The following is a 26,239-nucleotide window of genomic DNA, read 5'->3' as shown; positions in this document are numbered from 1 at the left end:
GAAGCGAAGATATTCTTGTTTTAAAGGACGTGGCAAAGAGGTAAAATTTCTGTTCCTGTTTAGCTACATCATTGAGGAACTGCCTTTTTTCCTTTTTTATTTTCTGGTTTCCTCAGCTCTAAAATGAGGGCTGGTGTTTACACTGTAGAACAGACAAGAAGTGTTTTTGAACTTGCTCAGTTCATGTGAATGGGTTAATATCAATAACCTCATATGACCTAAGCGGAGTTAAATTAGATTGCACTGTTTTCAGTGTCAATATTCACTCCCTACTTTTGTATTTAGCTTGATGTCTCTGCTTGTTTAATTCAATCTTTTACTTATGTTGGAGTTTTGGGGTTTTTCTTCTTCAATTGTGGCTGTGTCTACTATACAGCTTCTTAAATGTAGACTCTGTTATTTTAAAATATGGAAATGCAAATTTCAGTCTGGGACTTGTATCAGCATTATAGGAACTGTTTCAGCACACCTTCACAGATTACATATGCATCTCATTTCTGTAAATTTTATTTGAATCTTTTCCAAATAAGAAAACACAGATACATTTGCCTAAATTTCCAGTCTAAAAAGGTTTCCTGATACATAAACAGAAAACAACCCTGTCCGTAGCTATCCTTTGTATTTAATGGATTAAATTCACTTTGACAGCTGGATATATGTACCAGTGTCTAGCCTATGGCCATGATCTAATAATCATGGATATGGTAACAAGTCGTCTAAAACGATTCAGTAATCAAGTGGGGTTTTTGACAAAACCTACTCTGACTGAAACAAGAGATGAGGCTGTGTTAAACGTGGCTGCATTTGCTACTGTATCTGTGTTCTGAGTACTTAAAAATATCATTTGGCTAGTTGTAGACAGAACCTGTACTCCAACAGCAATGGAAAAGCTAATTGTGCTACAACAGAGTATGTCTTTAAAGTTAGGAAACAGATTTGATTTAACCTAATGATTATGAAGAACTTAGTTTCAAAACAATAATTTCTACTTCCCCTGAAGTGCTTTTTAACTTGTTTACTTCTTCTGTCATAAAAAATGGTAGTATATCATTAAATGGAGCCTTTTGTGAAATAGATGATTTTTATATCATAATTCTGGTATGTGAGGCTAAGTTTAAGAAGAACGGATAAGTAAATAATGTCAAAAGGGAAGACTTCAAGCACTACAGATATTTTGAAAACAAATACTTCACGTATTAACAGTGTGCTTTGGTCTCAGTTCCATTTGATTAGTGAAACCTATTTTGTAAGTAAATATTATTTAAGAGACAAAGTGTCTTGGCCCTCAAACAATTCTTTGAAACTCAAAATCCAACTACCACGTTTTGTCAAACTAGCCTGTTGTGATTCTTGTCTTATATTTGGTTCTAGCTTTTTTGGGGGGGAAAAAAGCTGCTTTACATGAAAATCAACCAGGTTGGGATAAAAGTAAGTGATCCAAATATTGTAGCTTTGTTATCCCTTCTTATTTTAAATGGAATTCCTGTTATAGCTAGTGGAAACAATATTTTAGAAAACTTTGAAAGGGGAGAGACCAGAAATGAATTTAAGAAATAAATTTTTCTTTAGGAAGGTGAACTAACTGTTGACTGCAATTTATAGATTACATTTCAGCAGCTTCTGAATGTGATACTTATTGTGAGGGTTTGTTTTTTTGTTTCTGTTTTGTTTTTTGTGTTTTGGGATTTTTTTTGGAAATTTCCCATCTCTTTGTAATTCAAGAGATTTGAGGTACTTATTTTAAACTTCACAGCAGCTTTTATGAGAAGTAGGATGTTTACATTGAAGCAAGTATTTAGGGAGACACAGAAATCTGGGGAAATCAGGAAGCAGAGATGGACAAAATGCCCAAGGACGATTTGGTAACTTTCTCATTCATTGCTGTTCCTGGTGGTGAGATTGTAATTTTTATTTTGTTTTATGGAGATGTCATGAACAAGAAGAGAAAGTGGACAGAGAAAAAGAAAGTGTGTGCACATAAATATTAAGAATAGTGACTGTGCTCTGGAGTACAGTTTGATTCACTTTTACTGTAAGGATATTCTTAAAGAATGCCTCAAGATTGTTGCAACCACCTTTGAACAGTTTTAAATATTTTCTTTTGAAAAATCACTTGTCTTAAAGTTTCTTTTCACACACAGGTGTGTACATTTCTGGAAATGTACAACTGAAAATGTAAGTTGGAGGCACAGCAGAGTCTGCAATCACCCCTGAACCAGTGACAGATTTAGTGTTTTGAGACTTTGCATTCCCATGTGGCTGGGAATAGGCTTTTGAATTGTTTTTAGCCTGCTTTTTCCTCTGAAACTCCATGATGGATTAAATTTGAATGCTGACAAATTAAAACAAAAGAAGATAATTTTTGTTTCCAGTCCTTTTGGAAATGATCTTTGAAATATACAATATATAGAACTAATTGGCATGTATCTGGACTGATACTATTGCAAATTATATTATTATTTCTTCGTAGGACGTTTGTTGCTCTTATTCAGATAAAAGTTAGGGCTATAGGGAAGGACTTGATTTCTCAGCAGTCTGTTAGCTTCTTTGGAAATACAGGCCACTATTATGATGAAATAGAATTTTGATATCTGTACCTCTTTTGTGAAGACTTGCCTTTGTTGGTTTCCTTTATGCATTTTCTGTTTTCCTTTAAAAAAAGCAGAGCTAATAACCACCTTAATGTAAAGCATTCTTACATGTGTGAAGTTCCATGTTGTGTTCTATAGCAGCAGTAGTAATGAACATGGTGCTAATAATGCAAATGATGCAGGTTTGATTCCCATACAGCCATTCACTGAAGAGTTGGGCTTGATAATCCTTTTGGGTCCCTTCCAACTCAGAATATTCTGTAATTCTGTGAAAAAGCACTAGAACTATCTGGTGTTCTATTTCTGTCAGCACGGAATATCTGGCTATCTTTCTGAATTCTTTATTAATTTTCTCTTGGACCATAAGGAATAGGCGGAGTATGTTCAGTTAGTACTTTCTTTGTTAGTTTTCCCATATTTTAGATAATTTGCATTTCTCTCAGTTCAGTTGTAGATGTAGCTTTCAATCAGGTCAGTGATATTAGCTGTGCTGTAAGTCAAGAGCTAATATACCTGGTTTACTTGGGGGAGTTGATTTGAGTCCTGTATAAACTGCAGAGGAAATACTGATATTGTAAAGTTCCTGCAAGACTAAGTATTTTATACCTAGTGTAATAATGTTGTGTTATTACATTTATTATTACTATTGAAATGTAGTTTGGATGCTGGCTTAATATCCTGTTCTATTGAAGCCACTTGCATGCTGGTAGTTTTTACTCTTCACTTGGTATATAGATTCACACAGTCTCAGACATTTTGGGACTATTGTTGTGAATTCTAGTTATCTCTGTGCTGTAACTTTTTCCTTTCAGGATTTCTGTAAAGGGTATCAGTGAACAGAAGTTATTGGCATAATGGCTCCAATTGTGAAAATAAATCTTCTGTTGCTGTCCCACAGTGAACAAGCCTTTGCTTAAGTGGCCTGTCTGGTTTTCTTCCTGCCTGTGAGTGACAGGAGTCAAGCTGGCTGGGAGCCATTTGTGCATACAGCCAGCACTTGCACATGTGGTGGGGTTTGGTTGTGGTTTATGTTCTGCAGTGAAATTCATTCTGTGCTTACTGCCAGCCTGTGCTGGAGAGCAGAAAGAGGCTGTTAGAGTTTGTCTGTTTGGAGGGAAGGAGCTCAACCAGGGTGCTAAGGTCTTCTGGGGTGTGGGAACTCAGGTTCAGAAGCTGTTATCTGCCTATCCATAACTCTGTTGTAATAGCTTGGGGCTATGCCAGCCATTTGGAAGTTGTTTCTGACCTTTTTGTGTTTGTTAAGCAGTTACTCACTCCTTTACAAGATTATTTGTAGGGAAGTAGATGTCCAAAACAGGTATGCTTTCATAGCTTGTAAATCTGTTGGTTTTGGATGTGAATGTGGCCTGACAGTGGACATGCCTTGCAGAGGAGGGAGCTGGCTCTGCACTCCAAGTACACTTCTCAATATGCCTCTTACTTACTACTTCAGGCTGGAGATCTGTTTTGATATGGCTGTTAAAGTGTTTCTGTTCTCACACATTTTGGCCTTTTTTTATTTGGCTTTTCTAATTTGACTTTCTCTTTGGGCATTTTGGTGACTTGTCTTAGCACTTTCCTCTTGTTCTTAGTATTACAGTTAGAGAAAGTAGTCCTGAGAAGGGTTATATGCTCATTTGTTTCAAATAAAATGTGATGATATTGCATCCTTAAAAAATGTTTCCTGTAATATGTGTCTGGAGCTGAGAATGGAAAACTTTTGAAGTAAATGTCACAGAAACACAGGGTGCACTGCAGGGAAGGAAGTGCAGATATTAAGAAGTAGAGGCTGGATATGCCTGCATCTCTGTGAATGTGAATTCCCTTTCCTATTGCCAGTGCTGACAGTGCAGGTACTGACAGGTGGTCAGTTGCTTCATATTATTAAAAAGCAACAGCAACAACCCCTCCATTTTTCGTTGCATCTTCTGATTCAGCTGGATATGTTTGGATGTCTTTTATTAAGTCTGTCTTCTTTAGGAATGGCAAATTAAGATGTCTGCTTTTTGGTTTTATATTGTGGCTTGTAACCAAGTTAGTTTTTGAGGGGAAAAAATCCTCTTTCAGAAATGAGCTCTACTTAAAACTCTGCTTTTATTATTATTTTATTATTAGAAAGAGGCACGTGGCTGTAGGCTTATGTCTACTCAGAGGCTTGCATGTGTTTTGATTCAAATTCAAATAATTAATATTTCTTTTCAGAATTTACTTCCTTGTAACAAACAGAAAAAAAAATTTAGGTGCTTCAGTTAACAGAAGGGATTTGTTTTTTTAAAAATTATTTTTAGTAAATGATGGAAAGAATGGGTGACTGGCTTGTGTAAGAGTATCCTTATTTTAGTTCTTCCTCCTCAGCACACTCTATGCATTGTGCATGCACAATGAGCTCCTGATAACTCTTAGATATAAAATGGAATTTTATAAAGAAATAAAAACCTTGACTCGTATTGATTTAACTGAGGTTTGGATTGGACAGACAACCAGGTATGAATTTAAAGGATGTTGACTTCTACATTTTATACTTGAATTTTTTTTTCCCTTAATCCTGGGAATAGCTCATGGTGACATACTAAGGAATGTGGTATATTGGATGCTGAAGTACCACTATACAATTATTTTAATGCAAATTTAGTTACAGAATCTAGCAAAGGTGATAAGGTAAGTAGGATATTGGTAGAATAGTTTATATGCTGTTCATCACTGCTATTAACAAATCTTTAGGTAAATTTCTGTCATTAGTGGTCTAGGGCTGTAGGAGTGTTTTCTGAAGGCATACAGATGATATAAGACTGTCTCTGTGTGGTGGACATGGGTGCTCAAAACTGCAAAGGTGAGGAAACAAAACCAAGTTTACCTGATGCTATTTGATTCACTGTAGTACTTATTTCTGTGTCCTGGTAGAGGGCAGATGTGACTGGAGAGCAGGGGTGATGGGTTTTGATTTCCTGACTATTTTTATTCGTGAATTAATGGTTATAGCTCTTGATATTTATTCAGTCTGCCAGCTTGCTTTTCCCATGGAAGATCATAATATCCCTTTTTTCTGCATTTGAAAAAGAAGCTGTTGTGTACTGAGTTAAATGTACATGTATTTTTACTTATTTCTCTAAGAGTGTTGAACAACAGTTTAAATTTTCCAACCATGTGCCATTACTGTAAATATACTGTTATTTTAAGAAGTGAGATTTGCAGGAAGGAATAACATACTAGGTAAACCCTGTATTATCTGCCTTATAACTGTTACATGGATCATAGAAACTAGAACACTACTACCCTAAAACTAGCCACTGGGAACATGGCTGCTTTATAATCAGTGTGAAATTTTCAACCACATCAAAAATAGACCATTCTGTTGGTGTTTTAGATACTAAGCTTTGTCACAATACCTTCATTATGAGCTTAGGTTGGTCTTCCGGCTCGTATGTAGTCATCAGGCTTTACATGTCATTTATAGAAAATGCTTATGAGCACCCTTTACTGTACTGTAATCTTATTAAGCCAAGTTGCTGATGTTTTGCGTTAGGTTTGTGCTTTGCATCCCTTCATGCTGAAGGATACGGTTGATCTTCAATACAGCCTTGACTATTCCAAATTCAGCAAAAAAAAATTAGTTTTATGAGTATTGTGAATGTATACTGGTATTACATTTGTCTGTGTGCTAAAAAAAGCAGTAGCTCTGCTTTGTTATTACAGTTCTTTAGCATTTGGCACTAAATTCTATTTACTTTTTAGCCAAATATTTTGGGAAATGTTTCATTTCCATCTAAAAATGTTTTATGCATAATATCAATATATGTTCTTCAGAGGTGCAAACCAAGTAGTTGAGTGATTTCCATTAGAATGCTTTTCACTGAAATCCGTGAGACTTTTCTGTAAATCCTTAACACTTCTTGACATTGCTACCTCAAGGCGCAGAGCCAGCATGTGCAGTCTCAAGGGAGCAGACCCAAGCACCAATGCCAGACTGCTTGCTCGAGGAGGCATTTTGCTCAAATCCTTAGGGGAATGTTGACCTTCTCCTTCTCAAAAAAGTGGCACCTGCTGGCTAAGCAGGATGGGCTTTGAGGGAATTTGGAAGAGGATGATTTGGTCTTGGTAGGCTGTGAGACAGAACTTGGGTCAGGGCTAAAGAAAGAAGTACTTGGCTTGAGAAGTGGATGGATAGAAAACAAAGAGAAATTGAGATTCTCGTTAGAGAAACTGTTTTGATCCATATCTGATGCTCTTTATCCAGGTCTTTGCATTCACTCATAATATGATTTTCCTTGGTGTTCACTGTTTCTCAGTTATTTGGATTGTGCTTCAAAATGTGCAGAATTACTGCCTCAAATAAGTGGTGTTAATTAAAATAAAACAAATTAAAACAAAAATTCAAGCAAAATGTTTGCTTGGTAGTTTTGAAATAATTATGTTCTTACAGATCAGGCTAATCCTGAGGGATCTCAACAGTCCTCCAGGTTCTTAATTTTTAGTTTGGTAGAATGACAACAGACCAAGGAGAAACTCTTGTTTTCTATTTGCAAGGTCAATACATAAAATGCTATTCACAGCTTTTTAATCTCATTTTGTAGTTTTATGGTCTGTGTATTTAATGAAAAGTAATATATTTGGTAGGGAGCAATGAGATTTCGTGCTGTTATTTGCAGAAGATGGCTAATACAATACAAACTCAGTGTTTGTCTCCTTTGTTAGCTTTACATAGACTTAATCACAGCAATTGTGAAGTTTTGAGCTGAGACTTAAATGCACAGAATTGTGTTTAAGGAGAGGTTTTTTTCCCTTCACTAAAATAAGAACAACAAAAACTTTAATCTTTAGATACAAGAAAGTGGGCAGGGTTGAGAGGAAAAGAAGTATAATTTGTATTATATCTAAGTCCAAATCGGCATTTTTAACAAAAATAAGCTATTGAGTTATTGACTGTTAAATTCTAGACTGCATTTAGTAGGGTAAATTGCTTATAATTCTGGAAGCACTGATCCTGATAGCAAAGGGTGATAATTAGTTTCTAATACGGACAGAATTGCTGTTATTAGCTGTGCTCCACATGTTTGCTTCCCCTGTGGCATTCCTTGAGGTGCAGCAGATGGATGAACCAGGGGCAGAGGTAATGTGTGCCATGATCGGCTGCTGCTTTCCCCTGGGGATACTTCTGGAATGCTGATCTCTTCTTTTTCCTTTTTTTTCCCCCTTCCTCTTTTCTTTTTCAGCAACTTTGCTGAGATGTATCAGAATTAATTTATGGTATTACTCCTTTATAATCCATTAATCCAAGCATTTAATACCAATATGTTAATGTGTTAGAAAAGGATGGGCTGTTTGTGTGCTGGTATCTTAAATCTTACAAAGTCAATATATGCTTAAATACTTTTCTCCATTCTGTGAGGTTGTGTCATTAATAGTCAGATGTTGCCTGATCCTGTTATCTAATCTTTTGAAGCATAGTCATGTTGAGAAATGGAGCCTGCTATTGAAAAGGATAGTCCTTTTCCTTTAAACCTAGCCAAGTAATATCTACTCTCATTTTCTTTTCTTTCTGTTCTTGATTAAAATGCAGGCAATAGTTTGTGTGTGGGCTTTTGTATTTGAGTTTTTTAAATGTTAATTTATTTATTTTTTAAAACCAGATCTATTTGAGGTAGTAACGGAGATTACCTTACTTTTTTGTAATCCAAAAAATGTAGCCTTGCTTAGGTGAGCACAAGGAATCTGCCTTTGCAGTGCTGCAGGTGGGAGGAAGGCCTGCACTGGAGCAGCAGCTCCCTGCTGCTGTCACAGCTCCAGCTGGGAGAGCCAGGGAGCCCTGGCCACTCTGAGGGGCAAGGGACAGCACATATTGGTTATTAGGAAATACTTTCCTTGATGCTTTTCAAATGTTTTCATTTTGTTTATATATGTCTCTTCTTTTTCCTTGTCCTTCACTTATCTATTCTCCCTCCCAGCCCGTCTGACTTGCTGTTGGGACTTTGCTGGAATTCAGAGTATTTTCAGAGAAATTAGTGATTATTTTAAAGTAAGTGTCTTTGAAGGTGAGGCTTGATGGTTAGCTGCAAGTTTGCCACCAGGGACATAAGATTTGCTGAAACTGTCTGGATCATATTTTTGTGAATTTTTGCTTTGTAAGAGCAGAAGAAAAAATACCTTCCTCTGCATTTTAAAGATGACGTGCAAATGTCAAAGACTTTTTTTTCTTTTAATATTTTGTTTGGTTTTTTTAACTGGTGTCTTGATTTGCAATGCCTGAAGGAAACTTCTATAAATATATTTTTTAATGTATGTTCGAGTGTATATATATATAGGTATATATTTGTTTTCTTGGCTGTGGAACCATTTAATTGTATTTTCTTGTCTTCTTTTGCTATCACATATTACAGATGTGGGTATGCAGTGTAAATCTATTGACAAGGAAGTTGCACCTTCTGTTTGAGGTTTGCAAGTTTCTAGCACAGTGGCTCCAAGTATTTTTTGTTTGCAGACTTAGAGAGGACATCCTTTATAAGACAGGATTTCAAGTGAGTTTTTTAATAAATGCTAATCCACTTAAGGCTTTCAGAAATGTCTGGGTACTTGAGTGCTTCTTAAAATTAGGTGAAATTGTAAGAGGACAATGTCTGTCGCTGAATCCAGTGGCTCTGGCAGTGATAGTGGAAGATTGTTTGTCAACTATGGCAGTGTTTTCACCAAACTCTGGTACACAATTTAGTGTAGTGTGTAACTGGGCATGTAAATGTGTGGATGCTGCTGTTGTTGGTACTACTGATGGTGTGCAGTCATTTAAAAAGTTTTGCTCTGAAGTGCTTTGTTACTCTGTTATTTGATAGGCTCGCTCTGAATCTGGACAGTGTGAGATATTTAATATTCTGGTCATGCACTCAAGTAATTCCTTCACACTTAGGCTGCTTAAATAGGCTGAAGAGAGCAGAGCTCCTTGGTGCAGGCAGTTCTGCTGCTGGATTTCTCAAAGGTCGTGTTATTCAAAGACCTTTTTGCTTGCTTTGTCTGCATACTTGGATAACATGAGCATTCTGGATTAGAAGATGGATTCCTTGTTTTTAATGCTAAAAGTTGGGAACAGCCAAGACTATGACTTGTCAGAAGGAGGCTCCTAAACCAGGAGGCCTTGTCAGATGCAGCCACTGGCCATTGCTGCCAGGCTCTGCCTCAGCAGTGATTGCCTGGAGATGGGATTGTTTGTACAATTCACAGCCAGAGCCAAATACTAGAATTGGAAGTGTATTGAGAAGGATGGAAACTTGGAGAACCTTGGACAAAAACTATTTCCCAAAGGGAAGGATTGGCAATCAGAAAATAAATAATCATCTGTAGCATGTCCTGAAGACCAAATGGTAAGAAAACATAAGAGAATAAGGTTAAAGTATTTAAAAACAGTAAGTTAGTGAAACAGAGTTTTGTTTAAATCCTCTCTGTTCATATTAACCCATTTCAAGCAGGGGAACCTTCTCATTCATGGTGTTATGTCTGACTGTTTTTTTGAAAACTCCTTTGAATTGCCTTGGTTTTATTGCTGGAGGCTCATTACACACACACACACACACACACACACACACATATATACACACACACTTTAAATTTTTTTCCCATGAAAAAGACTAACTCCTTTTTTCAAGCCTTTCCTTTTTAGTTTTACAACTCGAAGTTGAGTTGCCTCTCTCTTCATTCAAGGAGCAACCTCACCCGAAATGCCTGGGACAGCACAGAAGAATTACATGCAGCCAAAAGAAACAAATGAGAGATTTCTCTGTAGCAGGTGGTTTTTTTTTTTTTTGCTTTCCTGCTGAAATCAACAGGAAATTTAGAATGAAACCTGGTATCTTGCCACACACTCAGAGAAAAAAAAATGCAATGATCAGAATTCTTATGGCTCTTTTCACCTTATAGCATAATAATAAAACAAGTATTCTTTTATATCTAATGCATTTTCATGATCTAGCAAAATATATTTGAGTTGTTGTACAGTATTTAAAAATTTTTAACTATATGAACATATATTTCTCAGTTTTCCAGAAAGACCCTTTACTATACCATATTCATTTTATGATATGAAAATTCTTCACTCTGGGAAGGAATTTTGCCATTTGATATACTATGGAAATCTTTTAATGTAAATTTAAAAGTTGCCTTTGCCATCCATCTATGTATTAATTTTCCTATTTAATTCTGTAGAAATTCTTGGTATTAAATTCATGAAATATTTAATCATAGTGTTGGCTCTATTCTGCCTTAGGAAACTGGTTTTATTCAAGTGTTACTTCTGTGATGAACCAGTTCAGGAATTTTGTTTTCATCTTCTTTCACATTGTATTAATCAGAGCAAAAGTATTTCCATGCTATTTGTTGAACAGGACAGAGGATACATGCATGCTTGTAGATGCATTGGATTATCATTATTCAACACACATAGTATCAAGTTTCTGCTAAACAGAGAGTTTGACAATTTGTTACATTTTTACATTTGTTACATTTTTACCCATACACTTTTAGAATGCTGACCTCTACAGGTGGTTAATTCTTCTTCAAGCTGTTGGTAACTTTGAATGGCTTCAGTTACTTTGAAAAGAGAACAAAATAAATCCTACAGAGAAATTTTTCCTTTCTATAGAGGCTGACTACATCTAGGGACAAAGGAAAAGTTGATAAAAACCTCCCTAGAGCAGTTAGCTCTTATTTCCCTTTTTCTCTCCTCATTAGCATGTTGTCTTCCACCCCCAATAACATTTAGGTACTGTACCCATATTCACAATCACTAACTTCAGACAGTGTTCCATCATTTACGAGTGTTCATGAAGTTGATTTTGGGACTTACTACACTTTTTTGGGTTGAAATATAGACTATTTGTGGAAACATGTATCATAGATCATAAAAGATGATCCTATGTAGCTTATCCATTCTTTTTATGTTAGTATACTCAATGCTTTGAGGTTGAAGTATTTTTGCCTGCGTTTTAGTTGCTTGATGTGATTTAGATTCATTTTGGGGCTCTCAACTGCCTGTAGCAAGGTGCTGTGATTGAGCTAATCAGCCCTGCTATGAACTGCCTGTGGTCTGGAAGCTTAACAGCCTTAAGATTGCAGCAGTTACAGACTTCTAATTTTGGATCTGTTTTAAAAAAAGCTTTGAGTGGATTTTCTTGTGTGAAAGATGGCATACACATAATAATGACGCTGTTGTAATTCTAGTGTGTATTTTTCTTAGACTAATATTAAGATTGATAGATCTTTTTAAAATACAGATGTTTCCTTTTCTAATTTCTATATTTTCTGTTTAGCAGAAAATTTCTTGTGATGTAAAAAAGAAGTTGTAAACTTTGTGTTAGAATGAGATTTGGGTGTGGAGGAGATGTAATTGACTCTCAGTAGAAAAAATGTTCAGTACGACACTAGATCAATACAGGCACCACAGCAGATTCTTCTATTACTTCTCTGTAAGTAGCATTATAGATGGCATTACTCTGGATTAAATCAAGTACAGCAAGTACAGAATTTTGATTTCAACTGTGCTTCATTTCATTCTTAATAGAAAATATGATGAAGTGGCTTAGCTTCATCTGTATTTTTGCACTCTCTTATAAACTGCTAGACTCTGATTTTACAATGAAAGAGTTAAGAATCCATATTCAATTGAAATTCTGTAGGAATAGGGTGTATTAGATTTTAAGACTTCTTGAAAACCTAATTAATCCCTGGATGACTTAGAGGCTTCACAGTTCTTAAGAGGTTCCACCATGTGTGAAGTTCTTGTTCACATTGAACTTTTTTTAATAAAAGCAGGTATTGATTACTTTTCTGTGCTCTTCTTACTCTGTTATTTGTGCTCGTTTTAGTGTAATAATTCATAGGATTTTTGTTTTAGTTTTTTTCTCTTGTTTGTCCCATAATGCACTCAACATTAAAATAATGATTACTCTGAGTCCTTTAGAAGAATAAAAACTAAAGAGATCTTAGGGGCTAAAATGTGTACAATGTTCTAGTTTCTTGATAATTGTTTAAGAATATATATCTTCCTCAGAACAATTCTACTCTGATGTTTAAAAATACATCAGTAAACTTTAAAGTCTAGAAGGAAGTGGCTTCAGGTGTATTCTTTATTTGTTTTTTCTTTAAAAAGGCAAGAAATAAAATTTGAATATAAATTTATTCCTGAAAGTATATTTGATTATGTAGTTTGTAATATACACAGAGTATTTTTTAAAGGTCAAATTACACATATACACCTGAGTGATGCACATGTTTATTTCCTTTGTGTGACCTTTTAAATAGAAGTTTTACCTATTAAGTAAATGGAGTAGAACAAAATTGCTGCTGGAGCTCTTGTACTTGAATTTTTACATGTTTGACATGATTCCTGCCAGGTGCTTTAAAATGTGTTTGTTTAATTCACTGGGCTTTCACATCACTTGCGGAAATTCGGTCAAGAGCTTGTGTTGGTTTGGCTGCCAGGGAAACCCTGTGTGTGTCTGTGGAATGGGCACAAAGGGACACAAATGTCATCTTGTTTGGCTTTCAGTTATGTGAGCCTATCACCTCTGAGTCCAGGTGAAGAGTGTTAAAGTATGAATTCACTTCAGTTTGCAGGAATTTCTTAATTTTCTTAAAAGTATATAGGCCAGCCTTGTCCAAAGGAATAAGTTTTGCATTTTTAGTTCACGTGAACATATGTTGTAGAGCTGTATGTGATGTTTATTCTGAGACGCCCTATTACATGTGTGAATCTTCAGATCTTCAGAATGCTCTTGTGCATCTGGGAATGGAGGGTTGGTATTTTCTTCTGAATCTTCATCAGTAATGCTTCCCTTAAAAACTGGAATGTGAAAACATGTGATGCCTTATTACCCTTTCACAAAGTGTGATTGCAAAATACTTAAATTACAGTGTCTTGAAGAGTAGTAATAGTCTTTGTGACTGGAATATAAGAAATTCTTTCCCAAATACCAAGTCATGGCTTTCCTTTTGGAAAAGGCAGAATGGGAAGAGTCTGTCCTGTGTAAAAAGTTGATAACTTTTTTTATTAATATACCCTTATAAATGGTAACATTTTTATTTTTAATGGTTGAACAAATCCGGGCACATTTACAAATTTCATTGTATTGGAGTGTTGCAGTATGAACTATAAAAATACAAAATGAAACAAAGTCTGAAAGCTGTTGTCAGAGCTAAAAGCATCTATATAGAGAACTGAATACAGGATCTAAGACAAACAAAGTTGCTACCCAGAGAGGCAATATGGATAAATTGACTTGTTTTGGCAATCCTTAAGATTCTAAAATGAAAAAGAGAAAATGGGGATATCATAATTTTAGACACAACTTATTTGGCACATGGAACCCAAGGCTCATTTTGGCTAAATTTCAAGATGTACTTTGAAATTTTTAAATAAATATTCTTACCTTTTTTTTTTTCCTTTTTTTTTTTTCTTTTTAATTACCAAAGAAACAGAGGGAATGAAAATGATTTGGTTTAGTTGACATTTACTTTGACGTAATTTACTCTTCTTCTGACTTTTGGCTAAAGTTCTAGTACATGAACAATAAAATATATGTGGGAGTTTTCTGGCAGTGTTGAACTTCCTGGTAATCTTGTTCTACCCTAACATGGAGCAGATTCAATATTTTAAAAATGAGATTATTGGTGTTTAATGTAATTAAAACATGCATTTATTCAGTTATTTTTTTTTCACATACTGGCATAGTACCTACCAATGGTTCAATAAAGTCAGTAGTCCCAAAGTAGACTGCAGGATTTTATGCATCACCACATGTGATGGCTGGGCTTTTTCTTTATTCTTTTTCCCTGAAAAAATTACTGACTTTTTTTTCCTTTCTTATTAAATACAGCCAGTCTGTGAGGTAGTCAATTCTTCAGAAGTGATGGGTTGGCTTCCCTGGCCCTTCACACACCCCTGACTTTGGCTTTCTCTGATTCTCATGCTCTTTCTTTCCCTTCTGCCAGCACTGGTGCTGTTCTGTCCCAGCAGTGAATTACTTCTGTGAGCAAGTCTGTCCAGAAAGCAGGGAGGATTTGTTATTTTTATGGGTCTGTTCTCTACCAGTTTCTTTCTGAGTGGGTTTTCTGCAGGTCCCTACAAGCCCTGGTGCTAGTTGAGGGAAGGAGATGTGATCTGGGCTGTGGGCAGTGGGGACAGGGAAGTGTTAAGGGAAGCAGGATGGCCTCCTTTGGGTGGCAGCCAGCCCTTAGCTGCTGGGAAGATAGGCTGTGTTTGCATACACAAACCTTGACTCCTGAGCTGTTGTTTGGCAGAGGCTCCTGCACCAGAATCCCTTGCTGGAGTTGGGAAGTGCTGTTGCCTGTGTGCAGGCTCACCTTGCAGAGGTTTTGTGGGGCTGTTACCTGCAGGTTGGCTGACAGGATGGGTCTGTTGGGCACTGTGCTGGTGGGGACCAGCAGTGCTGGGACTTCAAGGGATTCTAGAATCCTTCCACTTCTTATTCTTGCTCACCTGTAATATTAAAATTAGAGTATTTGTCCTATTTTTAATGTAAAATCATTCACTGCAGCATTCTGCTTAAATATCCCTAGAAATTGGTTCCTAAAACTAAGGTGTAGTTTTTTAGGAATGACATTATGACACTATTTCGTGCTTTTGTAAAAGGAGATTTTTAAAACATACTGGGAGGAGGAATTAAAGAAAAATAATTAGTTATTGATTGCTACTTGCTTTTTGACTACTTAAGTAAATGTTTTAAAGTCTTTAATACCATATTATTATTGTAAGAAGGATAATTACTAGGTAAGGGTACTTTTTTCCTACAGAAATACTGTCTACCATATTTTATTGGCTTTCAGCATTTTCTAGCTATAACCTACAGAACTGCTGTAACAGCATACTTGGAGAAACAGCAACAGCAAATTTATTTTGTATTCAAAATGCAACTTGTCCTCATTTTAAAAAAAGCAACAAAGGCATGACTGCACTTTAACAGCAACAGGTATGTTTGTTCTGGCTGTTACAGTATGAAGGCGATTTAAAATGGAGATACTTGACTATAAATTCCAATTTTAACTTTTTTATCGAAGTTCTGCTTCTGAAGTCTGCATGGTTCCTTAAGTGCATTTTATTAAGAGTGTTTTAACTCATGTAACACTTGTTACAAGAAAAGCATTGAAAACTTAGAGTTCTATAAAAAGTGTGATATTTAGGATTTAAGCCAAGGAGATATGTTATGCAGTTAAACCAGACTATGAGGTATTAAATGAAAAGCTAGAAGAAGAAGAAATAAAAGGAAGTTCAGTAAAGTCTTCAAACAGGAAAAAAAGTCTTTGGTTAAGAAATAAAGTTGGAGAAATCTCAACACCTTCACTAGCAGATGAAGATATTTCTGGATTCACTTCTACCAGAGCCAGACTCTGTCAGATTTAGTAGTTATTTTCTAGAATAGAAAAGTAAATTGGATTTTTTTTTTCTTAGTGGATACTATGTTAAGTTATTTTCACAATAGTTGCGTGGTTCTGCTAAACTAGCAAAATAAAATTATTTTAATTATTCTTTAGCATTTGAAGACCACAATGCTGAACACAGAGTCTTGGCTACTCTGGAAGTTGTTACTTCTGTGCTGCTGGTGCTCTGAAGGTGTAGTTTTGTTCTTTAAGGGTAGTCTGTCCAGACTTAAAGCTCTAACGACGTGGATATGCTACCAGAAGAATGTTAAAATGTGCAGTGTCCTGAAGTGCAGCAGAAGTCAGTAGACCAGCTGATACCTTTAGGTGATGAAGGGAAAGACCAGTAAATACAGATATCATGCAGCTGCCATGAGCTGAATGTATTAGTTCAAGGGGAAGAACAGCCTTTCTTTTAAACAAAGGGAAAGAGTGGTAAGAAAAAAAGTGAATATTTTTGGGGCTGGAAGGGGAACCAGGCTCCCTTAGATATTCCAGGTGCTGCAGTGCTGCTGTGTGTTAGCACAAGGCCCATTAAGGTCAGTTCCCACCCCTTCCACCTTGTTTGTTGATGTAGGAGGCTGAGCTGTATCAGATCAGCTTTCCAGCACTGTGGGCACACTGACACTTGCTACCACTCACATTAAAGGTGCTGTCAGCACCAAGCCTGCCTGCCCCAGGAGGCAGCTAACAGCCCAGGCAGCAGGGGCCTTGATTCAGCAAATATTTGGGCAGATATAAGGATACCCGGCACATTTAAAAACAGATTTCTCTCTTTTGTCAGAGAACATAATTTTTTCTTAATTTGAGAATGAGATCTAACAATACCAGTAAAATCTCTGTCTAAGAAGCTGTTGGAAGAAATGTCAGTGTTGAGAAAATAAAAGTTTCTTTGGGTATTTTGTTAATTTTTTTTTCTAAAGGTTTTTTTTTTAAGGTGTCTCAAGGCCCTGCTAGCAGCACAGGCTGTGCCAGATCTCCGTTTGTTCAGACTGCATTTTGGCTTTGACTTTTGGAAGTAATGGAATTATTGAGAACTGTTGGTTTTGGACCTCTGCAGAAGGAGAACATCTGGCAAGAGCTGCACTAAATTCCAGCTTGCTTATGGAGGGGGAAGCACTTGTTGGTACAAAGTGCATATTGGAAAAAGTAGTCCTTGACACTGCAGACTTATGCTAACTTCCATCAGCTCAAATTATCAGTCATATAAACGCAAATAGAGATGCTTCTAAAATTTTTTAATAGTTTAAGCCTTGTTTCCTCCATGCCTAAAATAATAGAAGAAAACACATTTGCCCTAGGCTGCTCTTTTACTGAGGGAAGAAGTACTGCTACCTGTCCCTTGGACAAACCAGAAGGCACTTCATTTTGCTGCAGGACAATTAGTGTAGCCCTAATCTCTGCTTTCTTGATTGAAGATGAAGAAATATGGAGTATTTTTTCTTGATTTTTGGCAAAAGAGGAGAGAAATGAGTGAGCCAGGTTTTAGTAAGTCAACGTTGGCTATATTTATTGTTTTTTTCCACATCTAACTTAGAGCTACCTGTCCTACCACAGCTCTGGCTTAGGTGAGCAGATGTGCCGTGCTTGCACTTATCCATTAAGCATTTCTCTCTGTTTAAATACTGAGCAGATAAACTTTGTTTTAGAGTTAGAGGGGGGTGTGTAATGCTGAAATTGCCATACAATTGACACTTCCCTCTAGCTGTATTGAAAGAAACAGAATTCTCTCATGAGGAACTTAAATTCACATAACCCTGATGTGTAATTTCTGTTTTGCTTAGTAATGAGAGTTAATTCCTACAGCTGACTTAGATGTGCTCTCTAGAATAAGAAAGAGTAAGATATCATCTCATTGAGGATGTGCCTGTTTAGAGGAAAACTTTAAAACCTTTTGGACTTCCTAGTATTCTACATACTTTTTTTTTTTTTTTTTTAAATCTAAGATGTTGGTGTATTGTTGTTTTAAAGTGAGAGGCTGAGATGCCATGTTGCTGCTGCTGCTAATAGACTTTAGATTTCAGTATTGTAGGGTTGCCAAAAATCAGATACAGAGACACTGTGTACCTTGGCAAAGTGTAGGTTTTCTTCCACATGCTTTTTGAAATGGCTTCATCTAGATCTTCTCAAGCTCAGACTTAGACTTCTGTGATCTTGACAGTGTAACTTTAAGTGTCTTTGTTTCCAGTCACATTATTGTAAACGTGGAGTTACACTGACATTTTCTTGGCTATTCGGTATAGTATATTTGCTGTGAAACTTAAGGCTCAAAATTCTACCTCACTAAATTCCAAGGTTTTTTTCTGATGCTTGATTTCTCCACTGGTTCACCTTGATGAACATGGAAAGTCAAAATACATGCTGTTTCTCAAAAACTTTTTTTTCCTCACTCTGCTTGATAAAGTTAGAGAGTTTATTTTCCCTTGAAAGATCTTAGTATTAAGGTATTAATGATCTTCTAAATATCAACAAAGTAATTTAAATTTGTTGCAATTGGGTTATCTTAATTGTATTTGTATAAAGATAAATGACAATCATCAACACCATGAAAGGATAATGACTTCAGGCTGATCTTGGAATTTGTTTTCAAGAGGGTCAAAATTTGCTGGACACCTTGTGATACAGTAAATGATTACAAATACTTTTTCTTAACGTTTTTAGACATGTTCTTAGGGAAGCTGTCACATTTGCCATGTTTCCTTTGCTCATGAGAGTTAACACCTCAGTTACACACTGTGTAGCTCAGATTAATTGTGTTCTGGTGCCTGAATTGGCAGTTTTCTGTACAATTGTGTTGTAATACAATTGGTAACGGTAGCTGTTGCCTGTGAGGCTGTTTTAGAATATTTTTGGCCTGGTGTGTGCAGTCTTGTGACACTGGCCTTGATTTGGTGTCTCTGTATAAATATATATGTATATAAATATGTATTTTAAAGTGTGTGGTTATATAAACCACTTGAGTCATAACTGAAGTAACCACAGGAAAATTTGCCAGTAGAAAGGATTATTATGATAGCTGGTTTTGTGGGGCTGAGACTTGCATTGTTAGAGCTGTTCAGCCTGATACTTCATGGCTCAGCACAGAGAGGGGGATAAGCAGTGTGATGCAATTTAATAGCAGTTTAACTGTGTGTGTTTGCGTGTGAATAAAAGCTCTGGGTTGTACTCCTGCTAAAGGCTTGATCTCTAAGCTGGTGTACTTTTTTCACATTTGTAACCAGGGAGACTTCAAAATATATTCTGTGGGCATGCATGTAAATATTATTTGTATACAGGATAATTTATGAGTATTAGCATTTTAATTTTTTTTTTAATTAATCTTAAATTGGATCAAAGAATAGTATTAAAACTTGTGTGAATGTAGGGAATTTTGGGGGGAGGTATGTGAAGAATAGCTTTACTGTGTAGTGCTCTGAGCACCTCAGTGGATTTATAAGAAAATTCCTTTTTTTAATAGTTTAAATGCTAGTTTTTATAGTTTTTGTCATTAACTTATGCTTGAACTGCCTTAATAATTATACACAGCTAAAAAATGGTTGTTATGTACAGTATTATAAATATGCTGCTCTCTCTGAACAGTACCTGATGTACTTTTTCTGGCAATATGCATATAGCAATGTGCAGTTTTCTGGTTTAGTACAGTTTGTGTGGGAAATGCCAGTTCTAGTTTTATTTTGAGTGGGTTGTATTGTATTTGAAGTGTCCAGGTCATGCCAGGTCACTTGGTGTGTTTGGTGACATGATTTGGAGTCTAGGAAGCAGAGAATAGGAGGAAAGAGAAGCAGGTAATGCCTGACATTTCTGTAAGGGCACTGCTCTTACAGGAATTAATAACCCAAGGTTGTTCTTAGGGAATACATAGGTCTTATTGCAAGAAATGAATAGGATTATTTGTGAAATGAAGTTAAAAGTAGTAATTGCCTTTTTTAAATTAGCAAATTGTATTTCGGTAATGAGTTGAAAGAAATCTAAACTATACTTGATAGTTATACAGGAACTGTATTTACCAGTACTGAATTTTTATGCTAATAGAGATTTTTAAAATAAATTCAAGCTTTTCTTCAGTTTTTCTGAACTAGTATGGCTTTTTTCCCACTTTCTTTTGAATTTATACAGAGTCTTTTGTTACTTTACAAAACATTCTTCAAGCATACACCCCGAAGTTTTATTCTGTCTGGAGAAAATACTGTTCTTGCAAATAATTTTCTATATGATACTATAGGTTTTAAACAGTTTTGCATATAGGGAGAGTTCAATTTGCTGATATATTAAGTTACAACTAATTTTTAGTATTTGCCAATGACAATATTTGTCTAAGTTTTGGTTATTGCCAAGGTAGCTTGTGTACTTGCTGTACATGCCTCAAATTTGAATAATTTTGTTCTTCTGAAGTTTTAATTGTGCTTACCTGTTCTATAGATAGAAATTAGTTTTGTATACTGTATCTTCTGACTATCATTCAAATAATTTTTGCAATGACTGGCATAGTGGATATTTATTCTTTGCTATGTCAGGTAATCATGCTCTGGGAATCTCCAGAATAAACACTGTTTCAAAAATGAAAATTAACTTATTTACTACTATTAATAATCACTGTTGATATTTCAAACAGATCTTACAAACTGATCTTTGCAGAGATTAATATTCAATGGAAGCCAGTGTTTTATGGCTACTAATTGAGGTAACCAGTGTCCCCTCAGAGGGCCTTCAGTCCCTGCAGGGCTTCCTTGCACTTTTAAATCCCTGCCATTAGAGGCTGGTGGTTAACAATCTCAACTCACATGGTTATGAACCTGGCTGGGCAGGTGGGGAAAGGTATGAAAACTAATAGGTAAGCCCAGGAGAAATCTTATTTTTACACTGCAATGGATTAAGAGTTCAGTCTGTGACACCACATCTCAATGCTGTGAGCGGCATTGTGCAATTTAATAATATTATCTTGGGAAGTTTCCTGAACTAATTGTAAAGTCTAGAGTTGGTACCAGATGACAGACTCAAGATGGTGTTTCTGTGACATATCTATAGCTCTTCCATTCATTTTCTCTGGAGCAGAGGTCCAAAAAAGGATACTGCTCTGCTGATCCCACTGGTGCCTCTAGTAAGCAATTCTGTTACTGGTGGGGAGCTTTGCTTTCTGATCTTGAGGGATGGGGGCAAGTTGGTATCTGTATGCTGGTAGGCAATTAGTATCTCCTCTAATGAACAGTATGCATTATGATTTGAAATTTTTTTTGCCCTCCATGCTTGCACTTCTCCTTGCTTTTCCTTTATTGTGGAAGGTGAATGGAGAGAAAGTTCTCTGCTTATGTAGTTTTAAATGAAAGTGGTTTGTCTTTTACCTGATTATAATGTTGCATCTGAATTGATCCCAATGGCGCTAAAGTGATCTTAGACTATTGATAGGTTGCCTGCCTTTCATTTCTCTTCTCAATTTGATTAATGCTCTCAGCTTTGGATATTTTAAGCCTACCACCTTGTATCTATTGTCAAATCTGCTTTTGGTTTTGAGTGTCAGTCTGGTCCTCTTGTCATCTCGTCTGTGTTTCTCCCACTCCCTGAGTAATGAACATGTGGAACTTTATCTTTTCTTCATTTATTTATTTATTTATCTTACTTGTGAATTCTGAGTTCTTTGTTAGAATATAAATGGTTTTATTATGTTATTGAAAATATTACATCTAGTATAAAAAGAGAAATAGTTTAATTGGAAACAACACAAAGAGGCTGAGAACTAATCTTAACCTATTGAAAGTTAAAATATTTGAGAATAGCATTTCTCCATCATATACTATTAATCTTTTCATCCCCTTATTAGAAAGTCTAGACCTAAAATATAATTTTGGGTAATAGTTGGAATCATACTTCACAATAGAGTTTTGCAATATATGGCCTAATGGTAGATTGATTTGTTTGTGTGTCTGACATGCAAAACACAATCAGCAGTGTTATGGTTTGTGCTGTAGGTTTTTTTGTAATTGATTTCAGATGTTGAATCTTATCTGAAGGAATATCATTACTCTGAAGCAAAATTGGATAAAGAAGCTATAAAAGATAGAAACTCATACCTTGAGTACCTAGTATAACAATCTACAATGTGATTTTTTTTTTTTGTCAAATCATTTATTTGATCAACATCATAGCAGATGGTAACCCTATAAAGTATATTATCGTGTTTACACGAACATTAGAGCCTGTGTCTCTTGAAATAAGTTTTAAATATAGTCTTCTTTGTCTTATGCCAGCAAGAACAACCTTCATTTCAATTTGATTGCAAGATCAAATTTTTTTTTATTAGATGAATGTTTGGATCTGTTTCTTCAGCATGAACACATATGTTGAAATAATGAGGCAGCACATTTCTTCAGGTTTTCTTCTAGAATAGCTTAAAATTTCACAGTAGCATCATAAAAGTGATGTTAAGCAAGGCCTATTTAGAATCTGATGCATAAACCAGAAAGCATCCTCATGGCTTGGCCATGTCTCCCCGAGGTGAGTGAGGAGCACGCAGCCTTTCCTGCAGGCTGGCCAAGGTCAGGAGTGTCCTGGCTGGGACAGCAGCACTGAGTGCTGTGGAGGTGCCCTGTGAGCCAGCCCAGCCCCAGCCTGCCAGCTGAGGCTGCTCAAACAAACATGACACACAGAGAATTACTCCCTGATTAAACTGCAGCGTATGTGCTACAGAATTAGTCAGTTTTGATTGAGAACTATGAAGTCAGGAGTCATTTCAATTACATGCTGCCCTCAATGTCTACTAAAAAAAAGGAAGTGGGGGTAGAACCTTGTTATACTCCTGTCTGCCTGAGTGCATATGTCTGTGTTACTGGGCCTTTGTAACAACACAGTTCAATTTCCACCTTTTTTGCTTTACCTTCAGAGGCTGAGATACTGCAGCCTTGCCCTGCACATTTTTCAGTGCGCTGCTAACTGTCACAGCTTTCCTGTGCCCTTTAACATCCATGATGAATTAATGCATACTGGAGCTGGTCACTGCATTTCCTTGTGGAAGGTGTACAAAGGTGATGATCCCCCTAGTTCCTCTGTTCTCTATTGTGTTTCCCAGGAAAATGCTAGAACTCTTTTCATGACACTTCTGCTTTGAGACTTTATTGTATTTATTACCATAGATGACTCCCATGTTCTTTCTTACCGAGTGTTCCCCACTTCAGGGGTTTTTCACTGAAAAGTGAATCTGATGGTCTTGGCTCAGTCAATTACTTTTGGCTGTGTTAAGGTGTGCATTGTTTGTGCCCATCTTGCTAGAAGTGGTCTAGGTTTTTTTCACATCCAACATTTGTGTGGTTTTTACCCGTCGTCCATGGAAAACACTTTACTGTAGAAAGCAGAACAGATTCCTTGAGCACCATGGTAAACACACACCTGATTTCCTGGTTGAGTATTGCTGGCTACCTGGGGCAGCACTTGTTTGGTGTCTCATGTTAATGGAGACTAAGGGCAGCAGGGGTATCATTCCAAATCAAATCCAGGTCAGAGTGCTGCTGTTCTGTGTGCAATATATGATGCCTTTTTTCTTGTAGCCTTCACAGAGCATCTAAAGTGTGAAAGCATCTTCCTTGTGTGAAAATTTTGTGTAAGAGATAGGTCTACATGTAAGCCTGTTTGGGGCTTGTAAGAATAAAAAATGCTGCATGAAAAGGAGGAAAAAGACACCTGGCAGGAAGAAGGAAGTTTACTATTCTAGCTAACTGTACTGAGCTTTTTTAGAAAAAAAGAATTCTGGGAGCTAGTCAGAAATTAGTTTTCTTCCCTATATGAAACAGTTACATTTTAGTTTAGAGCAGTTTCTTTAAACAGTTTATTTGCATAATTTAAATTATAGAATTAAAATACTAGAATTTTTAGCTGTACATGTGCTGATTAAGCAGAGCCTTAAGTCCTTATGTCCCACTGACTCAATTTTTAAATGAGTAGCATGTTTTACTGATTAGCATCTGAATGCTTTATGCATAACCATTATCTAGTGACATATTTCCTGATATGGGTTGATATAACCTACTCTATCTTAAACTTCCCCAAGGACTTTGTCTTGCAGTCAGATATTTTTTCTCCCCCCACATACGTCTCTTTTGAAACTAAGGCAATGGAAGACTTGTTATGATAATGACTGGATTACTAGCACTGTTGTTTCTGGCAGAAAAGAGTCAATTGTGCCAAAAGATTACTTTTGCCTTTGTCAGTGCCAGCCACGACTCTTTACTCAGCTCCTGGACCAGATACAATGAAAAAACAACAATGCTGTCAGCTGCAAAACACAGCAAACTTCCCCAAACTGCTGGCTCAATATAGTCGTGGTTTTGCATTTTCAAAGAGTGTTCTTCAACCTTGAGGATCTTTCCTGCAGCACACAAAAAGTGTCTGTAGTTTTATTTGAGTGATTTACTGTACTTTCAGTTTAACGTTCCTTTCTGCAGGCTTTGTCAAAACATTATTTTATAGCTTCATAAAGCACATTTCTTAAGGAAATAATGATTAGAATAGTAATAACCCATAGGTAGTTATTTACAGTATTAGCTTATATTTGATTTTGCAGTATGGCCATATGAGAAATATGCATGAAAATTTTATAGATGCATAATATGCATAAAATTTTAAAATGTTAAGTTAAAGTTTAGAGATGATTGTATAGAGAAGCTTACATTTTACTCTTATTTATGTATTGGGACACTTAGTTCTTATTTATAAATTATGATATTATAGAAGTTCATACATAGTTTACAATATATATCACATAAAGAATTTATGCTTTATATCAAAGTTCTTTATGAGAAAAGTTCGTGTCACAGGGAAGTAATGAGTTGCATTTTGCAGGCCAGAGAGTTTTGAAGCCTGCAGTTTGAGATGGAAGTGTTCCACAGGTGACAAAAAATTGTCCTGTGAAGCACATAATCAGGAACCTAATGGTTAGAATGGTAGCAGCAGCCCTATCCTATATGAAGGAATTAGCTATAGGATTTCAGGTGCTTTTGCAATTAGCTGTTTTTGGAATGTGGTTTAGAGGTGGTTTTACCAATGAAATTTGGATAGAAATTGGATAATACATGGGATATATATTCTGATACAGCATTTAAAGATCTCCCTATCTTTTCCTTCCCCTTTCTCTTGTGAACTGTAACCTGGATTTGCATAAAGGGAACTGATTCTAAAAGAACCGTTACAGGCTGTAAAAAATATTACTGTTTCAGTAGGGCAGAGACCATGATTCTTTGTGGGTTTTTTAAGCCATTGAAATATTACCAGTCTGTCTTGCCTTTTTTCCCCATTATGCTAAAATATCTTGCGTGTCACATAAAGGCCAAGTAGGGGAAATAATTTTGCACATTTTACAATACTTAAGCAAGACACAAGAGCAAAGAGTAGCTAACAAGTATGTGTTTCACAGTATGTGCTGCAATATTTCAGTGCTTGCTCGAGATGCAGATAAATCAGGCTGCTCACATCATTGTGCTTGTTTTGTTACTCATGCTCATTTCCTATGGATTGGGTTGGGCAGACAGCAGATTGGCAAATTCCTTGGCTTTTTATGCTCCTGTTTTCAGCCGCTGCAGGTGTCCAAATGAACAGGTTCCTCTGTAGCCAGCTTAATTAATAAGGAAGCTGTTAATCTGAAGTTTTGCTTCAGAAACATTAAGTATATGAAAGCAGATGAATTCACTTAAAGTGTATGGAAGTGGATGAATATTTTTTCAGGTTGCATCAGAGAACATTGTTTTTGCTATCATTTCTTATAGGTTTGTATTTTTATTTCTAGGTATGGATGAGCGAACAGGTGCCACATCCTGGGGAACAAGCGGTCAGCCAAGTCCTTCATATGAATCTTCAAGGGTAAGATACTCATGTAATAATTCATAATGAAAGTTTATGGGAATGTACAGCATAAATCAGCAGATGATTTGGCTAAGTTTTTGAGGGGAAACTCCTTTAAATATGCAGATTAGCCTCTTTTAGAGGTTTTAATGACTTTGAGGAGCTACAGCAGCAGTTTAGATTTCTAAGACTAAAAAACATATAGGCTGAGAATTCATGGAAGTAAACCATAGGTAACTGTATGCTTGATTGATGAGCATGTATTTTATTAACATATAATCAGAAAATGAAAGTGGAAGTTGTGTTACTTAGGAGCAGATTTATTGGCAAAGTGTAGGGAGCACTTGCCTCCCTGTTAGCATTAACCAGCTATTGTGTGTGCTGTGTCATGATATTGAAGAAAGGCTTTTCTT

The 26,239-nt window shown here is 36.2% G+C and overlaps 1 protein-coding gene across 11 annotated transcripts in view; it reads left to right on the top strand.

Moving 5' to 3' along the window:
* The window catches only part of TCF12 (transcription factor 12), a 158,816-nt gene that overhangs the window by 15,095 nt on the left and 117,482 nt on the right, over positions 1-26,239 (top strand). For all 11 annotated transcript variants that reach the window (XM_056500085.1, XM_056500088.1, XM_056500079.1 and 8 more), the window contains exon 4: positions 25,771-25,844. In XM_056500085.1, coding sequence (XP_056356060.1) covers positions 25,771-25,844 — 74 coding nt within the window. The remainder of the gene's footprint in view (positions 1-25,770; positions 25,845-26,239) is intronic.

This window comes from Oenanthe melanoleuca, chromosome 10 (genome assembly GCF_029582105.1).
Source record: "Oenanthe melanoleuca isolate GR-GAL-2019-014 chromosome 10, OMel1.0, whole genome shotgun sequence".
NCBI lineage: Eukaryota > Metazoa > Chordata > Aves > Passeriformes > Muscicapidae > Oenanthe > Oenanthe melanoleuca.
Note: the sequence above shows the minus strand (reverse complement) of the source record. Positions and strands in the feature narration are given on the sequence as shown.